Below are 7,632 nucleotides of genomic sequence, written 5' to 3' on the forward strand. Positions count from 1 at the left end.
TAGATAGATAGATAGATAGATAGATAGATAGATAGATAGATAGATAGATAGATAGATAAACAAAATTTGGCACAGTGTCTTTAGACTTCGTGCGGTGCAAACCTTGATCAGAACACCGGTGGTGGTGGCAGGGTGGATGCAGCCTTGAACCCCTACTAGCTGTGTTGTAGCTGTGTTGCATCCCCCCCCAAGCTCTGAATTAAGTTGAGCTGTCAGCACCAGGAAGCCAGAATGGCAACTCACAACTGTAATTCTAGTACTTGGAAGGTTGAGGCAGGAGATTTTTGATTTTGACAGCCACTATCTACAGACCACTCTGAGTTACATAATGAGATTATTTCCCAAATAAAAAAAATAAAAATTTAGAACGTTGAGAATATAACTCAATAGTAGGTCCCTGGTGAATCCTAGCACCCCTGCTAGTACAACAAAGATAAAACCATAAAAGCATAAAGGGCTATAAAAGGTTTCAGATCCTGTTCTTCCGCATCAATATGTACAGAACTATTCTTTGCACTAGCTGTGTAATACTCTAAACGTGCACATATACGGTTCAATCCTACAGTATATAAATGGATCACAAAATTGGGCTACTGTTTATAGACAAGATTGTGTAGTGTTCAAAACTGTTACCAAAGACAATGAGGAGGACCCTAAGAGGGACAAACATGGATCTACACAGGAAGGGAAAAAGACAAGATCCCCTGAGTAAATTAAGAGCGTGAGGATCACAGGATAGGGTAGAAAGGGAGAGAGGAGAAAATGAGGGGAGCAGAGAAAATGTTTAGCTCAATAAAAAAAATTTAAAAACCTGTTACTAAATATTTAACTGGAAGGGCAGCTGAGACAGCTCAGTGGTTTAGAGGACTGGCTGCTCTTAGGTAGGGCTCAAGTTCAAGTCTCATGACCAACATGGTGGCCCTCAACCCTGGTAACTCCAGATGTTCTTCTGAGCTCTGAGGACACTACTGCACCAGTGTGTTGCCCAGATGTACGTGCAAGAACACCCAGACAGCCAAGTGGTGGTGGTGCATGCCTTTAATGCCAACACTTGGTAGAGGCAGAGGCAGTTGGATCTCTCTGAGTGCGAGGCCAACCTGGTCTATGAACTGAGTCCCAGAACAGCCAGAACAGTTTCACAGAGAAACTCTGTCTTGAAAAACCAAATTAATAGTAATAATAATAATAATGAGAAGCAATAGATAATCTAAATATTTTCCTATTTTCATATTACTCTACATAAGAATTTACTGATTTAGTATTTGGCAGCAAGACAACAAAAAAATGTGTGAAGAAAATATTTTGAGGTTGGTCTTCCGTACACCGGATTGTATTGTAACTTAAGACCTGAATCTCTGGTGAACACAGTTTGCAGCTCTTGAGCATTAAAATTGATATATGTGGATGAAAGTAAACACTGTAGCCAGCTTTTCTTGCACATAGTAAAGGACTCTACCCAACTAGTATCAAGAAATCCTAGATATGCATACAAACCTAAAGTCTGTATCAGATATTGGTAGCTTGGGGAGTATGACTATTAAAATGATCAGTGCATGATCAAAATGTCAAGGTCCTAACTTTAAACTTATCAGAGTAAAAAAGTATAATTTGTTACATTAATCCTTATTAAAAACTTATCTTGGTTTTATCCTGTAAAGATTTGTTTCTTGTAACTGCTTAATAAAATGCTGAATGGCCAGTAGCCAGGCAGGAAGTATAGACGAGATGACCAGGCAATAAGTAGAGGTGGGGCAACAAGAACAGAAGAAATCTGGGAAGAGGAAAGCTGAGTCTGCAGTCGTCACCCAGACACAGAGGACACAGATGAGAATGCCTTGCTGATGAAAGGTACCAAGCCACGTGGCTAACACAAGACAAGAATTGTGGGTTAAGATGTAAGAAGTAATAAGAAGTCCGAGCTAATAGGACAATGAGTTTATGATTAATGTAGACTTCTAAGTATTTCTTTGGGACTGAATGGCTGTGGGACTGGGTGGGACAGAAACCTCTGTCAACATTGTTCTAACTAACTTTACAGGTGGTAGGTGGAATGAGGTATTTTATTGAGTTCGTAGCCAGAGAAACCAAATGTTCGAAGGAGAGTAACACAGAACTGAAAGAAGATTGTGAGGTCAAGTCCTCTGGTGTGAGTAGCAGGGGACCTGGGTGATGCTTTAAAATTCATTGCTGATGGGCCCAATGACTAACGATTTTCCTCTTGGCTTCTGCTTTCCTCATCAGCAAAGTCTGAGCTGCGGTGCTAATGTGTACATGAGACCTTGGGAGAACAAAGTCGAACCGACTGTCAAGTGCCAAGTATTAGAAGCGGTAGGAGCTCAATTGCGATCAGCTTGGGGTCAATTCTGCCTATGATTCCAAAAAGTCATATCTGGGTATTCAAAATGAATCATTACTGAAAATAAACTGGGGGGAGGGGTATCTTTTTTTAAAAAAAGAAAAAAGTAAAAAAGTCCAAGCCGAACCGACCCGGGGTTTAAGAAGGAATCAAAGGCCCAAAAAAAAGGGTCAAGGCCGGTAAGGCATGACTCTACATCATCCTTTCAAGTCTTTACAGAGAATAGTGCTTTGTGAGCTGTCAAAGATGGGACACTAAGATTTGAAATGCCAGCCAGGCCATGGTGGCTCATGCCTTTAATCCCAGCACTCAAGAGGCAGATTCATATCTGTGAATTTGTGGCCAGCCTGGTCTCCAAAGTGAGTTCCAAGACAGCTAGAGCTGTTACAAAGAGAAACCCTGTCTCTAAAAACAACAACAGCAACAATAAAAACAGAACAAAGAAAAAGATTTGAAAAGCTGTGAGGCTCCAGAGTGAATTACATCACTATATCCCTTGGCCCAGGCTCTGCAAAGCAAATGCCATGCACATTCTCACCAGTCCTTAGGGCCCTGGGAGGCAGTGCTGCTATTTTTATTTTACAGAATAGTGAAGGTAGTTTGTACAGCATCGAGGGCAGGTCCAATCAGAGCTTACCCTTTCCATCCTGATCCTCACAGCTAGAAGATCAGGCTTGAACGCTGGCTTCGCCTGTCTCCTCTCACAGGTGGTGAAAATGGAGGTGGATCGTATTCACGAAACCATGCTTTCGTGCAAGTTGCTGTCTCTCTCTCTAGTTTAGGTCCTTGTCGTTTGTATACTGTCTGTAAATTATTGTAAAAAGCCTTGTGATCAAGCTTGCGAGTAAACTCCAGAGTGGTTCAGCCGAAAAAGTGAAACTGTGACGCTGTTCAGGCCTTTAAGGATAAAACCAGTAATAACTGTTGCAGAAATGATATCAGGCCGGGCTGTGGTGGCACATGCCTTTAATCGCAGCATTTGGGAATCAGGGACAGGCAGATCTCTGTGAATTTGAAGCCAGCCTGGTTTACAGAGCGAGGACCAAAAAAGACTCCAAAGCTACAGAGAAACTCTGTCTCAAAAACAAAACAAAACAAAAAACAAGAAAGAAAGAAATTAAATCAGTTAACAGTGTACTCTTACATAGTTCAACCATACAGTTTTTTCAAATGAAGAAAAACTCTTAGTCTTGGAGTATTATTAAGAACAATAGGCAGGCAAGGTTGGGGATGTATCAGTGGTTGAGGCCAACAGGTATAAGGTTTGGAGTTCAGTCTCCAGTGCCACAAAGTCCATAAATCTTAAGAACAATTAAAAGAGAAGAAACTTTGTTAATTCATTCTTTCTAGAAAATTAATTCTGTATTTAAAATCTGGCAAGAATCACCCCATTGTAAGCCAAAATGGTATCACCAGGGTCTTAATCTCTGCTTCCCTCATTGACAACCTGATTCTAACAACGCATTCATCTTAATATTTCCTTTCTAGATGATGAGGAGACCTCCAGGCTTTTCACCTTTCCGGTCAGTCCAAGTCCAAGAAGCAAAAGAAGGAACAACTGTAAGTCCACCCTATACTGCCATGGTGCAAGAAGAGCAGGATGCAGAACATGAGCGAAGACCCGCTGAGGGGCATGAGAAACAGAAAAAGCATAAGACTGACCACGGTCATAAGCATGGGCATGACCAAGGCCATCGGCCCCCAAAGACACATGGCCTTGGCCATGGACATCAGAAGCAACATGGCCTTGGCCATGGACATCAGCTTAAATTGGATTATCTTAAACCCCAAAGGGAAGACAATTTTGACCATGAACATAGAGAGGAACGTGTTCATAAGCATGGTCATGGCCATAGTAAACACAAAAATCATAACAGAAACAATGGCAAGCAAACTGAGGAGAGAACAGAGCCTTTGGTAGGCGCTTCTGAAGACAGCTCTACATCCTCCACACAGACACAGGGCTGGGACACCCCTAGCCCTCCCCTAGCTCAGCCCAGTGTCACGGTTACCCCTTCTGACTTTCAGAACTCAGATTTAATTGATGGTGAGGTGGGTACCACACCACCATATGCCACGGAGACCTATGATGATTTGATCCCTGAAATCCAGGTGCAACCAGATAGCCTTTCATTTAAGCTGATATCTGATTTTCCAGAAGCAATGTCCCCCAAATGTCCTGGACGCCCATGGAAGCCACTTAGTAGAAAGGATCCAGCCACAGAAATGGGAGAATTTTCTGATTTTGATCTCACTGATGCTCTTTCTTAACTTATACAGCCTGCTAGCTCAGAGAGAAAGCATTCAACTGACCTTCCTCTTCCACTGTTGTCCCAGAAGCCTCTTCTTGTCTCAAATAAGTCATCTCCAACTCAATGTCTGACTCCTCTGTTGCTTCTGAGTCTCTCTATCCATCCTCCTGATTTCCTCTTACTTTCTATGTTTTTTTCCCTAATAATTTATGTTCACTTTCTGTCAGCTGTTTGCTTGCTCTGCCTCTTGACCTGATTGTATTTAATCCTGTTTATGATACTCAGGCAGAAAGCTCTCATATTAAAGGTGTGTGCTAGGGATGAGCCACACCAAAACCAGAAACTGTTTTTTTTTTCCAGTAAATAATGAAATCTCGGAGTTCATAGTGTGTCAAATATCCTGCAAAACTAAAACTTTTTGTTCCCATTGGTGAGTCCACCAGGCTCCATTAGACAATGTCATATCCATGGACACTAAGACACTCTAGTGGTCACTAAACAAACAAACAAACAAGATAAATGGACCTGTAGGGAGGAGGGGGGCACTAACAGGTATGGGAGGGAGAAAACAGAGTGGGGATAAGAATAATCAGAACTCGCCAAGTGGTGGGGGCACATACATTAATGCCAGCACTGGGGAGGCAGAGGCAGGCAGATCTCTGGGAGTTCAAGGCCAGCCTGATCTGAGGACGGAGTTCCAGAATAGGCTCTAAAAGCTACACAGAGAAAAAAACCTGTCTTGAAAAACCAAAGAAAAAGTATAATCAGAAATATATATGTGAAATTGTCAAAGAACAACATATATGTGTACATATATAAATATGTGTGTATATGTAAATGAATATATGTATACATGTGAAATTGTCAAAGAAAAATTTAGCTTGGTAAAATATTATTGACAATAAACAACCAATATATATATATGAAAACTTTGACAATACTGTAAGGATTAATGGGACTGGGACAGAAGAGATGGCTCAGCAGTTACAAGCACTCAATGGCTGCTCTTCCAGAGGTCCTGAGCTCAATTACTAGCAACCACATAGTGACTCATGGAGGTAAAAAGATCTGGTGCCCTCCTCTGACTTAAGTCATACATGCAGAAACAACACTCATATACATTATAAATAAATCTTTAAAAGAAAGAATCCCGAATTGTGAATGACAGGAAGGGATTCCCACACCACGGAACAAATGATATCAAGGGATTCCCATATTGCAGAGTTGCTGTAAACCTTGGATTTAGAAAAAGCAAAGTATCTACAGACAGGAATAAAATCAAGAGCAGGAAGGGAAAGTAAAGATGCGGCTTTTGACAACCACGCCATGCTGTGAATGCACTCATTGCTGCTGCTGGTGTTTACTGGAAGCATTGAGCTCTGAGTGTATCTTTCATTTCAATATTGTCTACATTTCAAAATAAAGAACCAGTGACACCAGGAAACATTCTCACCTTGTCAAGCAGCTCATCATTTTGCAAATATCGAGCATGAACATCAAATTAACAGAGTTTTGCTATACTTACAGAGGCTTGCAAAAACCTGCGAGTACAAGGGCAGACGCTCAGGGCCAGGGGCAGAGCCAGCGTCTGGGAGTGAGGCAAAATCTTCACTCTTGGCACAATAGCCCCAGCACGAACCCAAGTGGACAGAACAGAAGAATCATGGGATACATGCAACATGGAAGAATGTCCCTTCATCACTCTGCCTCTGGGTGAAATAAAGTTCAGACTTGATGAGTTCACAGTGGTCTCCTTTAAGCCACATCTGCACTGTAGCAAACTGAAGCCGTCACCAAAGCTTGAGTCCGGCCACGAAAGTTACAACCCCACTCTGGAACATTCCCTCTAAATTAGACAGCAATCCTTAGATGGACCTCCTTCTCACTGAGACTCCATGCTGCTATGTGAAGGGTTAGGGAGTCCCATTCTGCCAGTACCCAAAGCTTAGCTTTTTGTTCTTCACCCTGCTCCTGCTCCCCAAGCCCATGCTAGTGATGATTAGACTTGCTCAGTAATATTTCTAAATCTGGGTGTTACCCAGATGGAAGATAATCTATGTCAATTCAATATCTACTAGCTTCTCATTATTAGAAACTGTCCAGTGACCATGATGGCATATACTTATAATACCAGTACTGGGGAGACTGGGAAAAAGGATTGCTGGGAATTTGAGGTCAGCCTGGCATCCATAAAAAGATCCTGCCTGGCCCCTGCCCAAAGTAAAGAATCTAAGCTCAGTTGTGTGACTTCCCCATAATCCCAGAAACTGGGAGAGAGAGGCAGGTGGATCAAGGCTAGCCTGATCTACAGAAAGTTCTAGGATAGTCAGAGCTATACTAGAAACCCTACCTGCCATCTGAGGACCTACTTGAAGAAATCACTCTCTTCACAAATAGAGCATCCCACTTTCCCCTTGCACGTGAACCCCACCATTGGAAGACCTACCTGAAATACCTGCTCCTTCCACAGATAAAGCCCTCACCCCAGCTCCCTCTGGTGCTTCAACCCAAGCCCAGCACAGCAATAGCCAAAATCCCTTAAAACAAAAGCCCTATTAGAGAGACAGACATAATAGTACATGCCTTTAATCTAGCACTCAGGGGGCTCTCTCTGAGTTAAAGCCACCCTGGAAGTCTGCATAGCAAGTTCCACAAAGCAAGTTCCAGGCCATCCAGAGCTGCATAGTGAGATCCTGTCTCAAAAATCAAACAAACAAAAAACAGCTCTGGAAAGAATATATCTCAATGCAATAAAGGCCACATATGACAAACCCAGGGCCAGGATCATACTAAATGGAGATAAACTTGAAGCAGTAATTCTTGCTTGGTAACTGTTTTGTTTATATAATTTTACTATGTTAAATTTAATATTTTCCTTTTTATTTAGGCAGACAAGGGGAGATGATATGGGATTCCCCTCTGTATGCTGTAAATATCTTTTGTTACCATTGGTTAATAAGGAATCTGATTTGGGCCTATTGCAGTGCAGAATAGAGCAAGGCAGGAATTCAAGCAGAGATAAAG

The 7,632-nt window shown here is 42.0% G+C and overlaps 2 protein-coding genes across 2 annotated transcripts in view; one reads left to right on the top strand and one right to left on the bottom strand.

Annotated features, from left to right (window-relative positions):
• Kng1 (kininogen 1) overlaps nucleotides 1–4,987 on the top strand; it is a 22,970-nt gene extending 17,983 nt beyond the window's left edge. The window contains 3 exon segments of the mRNA XM_026785229.1: nucleotides 2,039–2,146; nucleotides 2,242–2,328; nucleotides 3,845–4,987. Of these exon segments, the coding sequence (XP_026641030.1) occupies nucleotides 2,039–2,146; nucleotides 2,242–2,328; nucleotides 3,845–4,627 (978 nt within the window). The 3' untranslated portion in view covers nucleotides 4,628–4,987.
• Nucleotides 3,002–7,632, bottom strand: part of LOC101996271 (kininogen-1-like) — a 37,048-nt gene continuing 32,417 nt past the window's right edge. The window contains exon 9 of the mRNA XM_026785232.1: nucleotides 3,002–3,160. Within this exon, the coding sequence (XP_026641033.1) occupies nucleotides 3,017–3,160 (144 nt within the window). The 3' untranslated portion in view covers nucleotides 3,002–3,016. The remainder of the gene's footprint in view (nucleotides 3,161–7,632) is intronic.

The sequence above is a fragment of the Microtus ochrogaster genome, chromosome 2, assembly GCF_000317375.1.
Source record: "Microtus ochrogaster isolate Prairie Vole_2 chromosome 2, MicOch1.0, whole genome shotgun sequence".
Lineage (NCBI taxonomy): Eukaryota > Metazoa > Chordata > Mammalia > Rodentia > Cricetidae > Microtus > Microtus ochrogaster.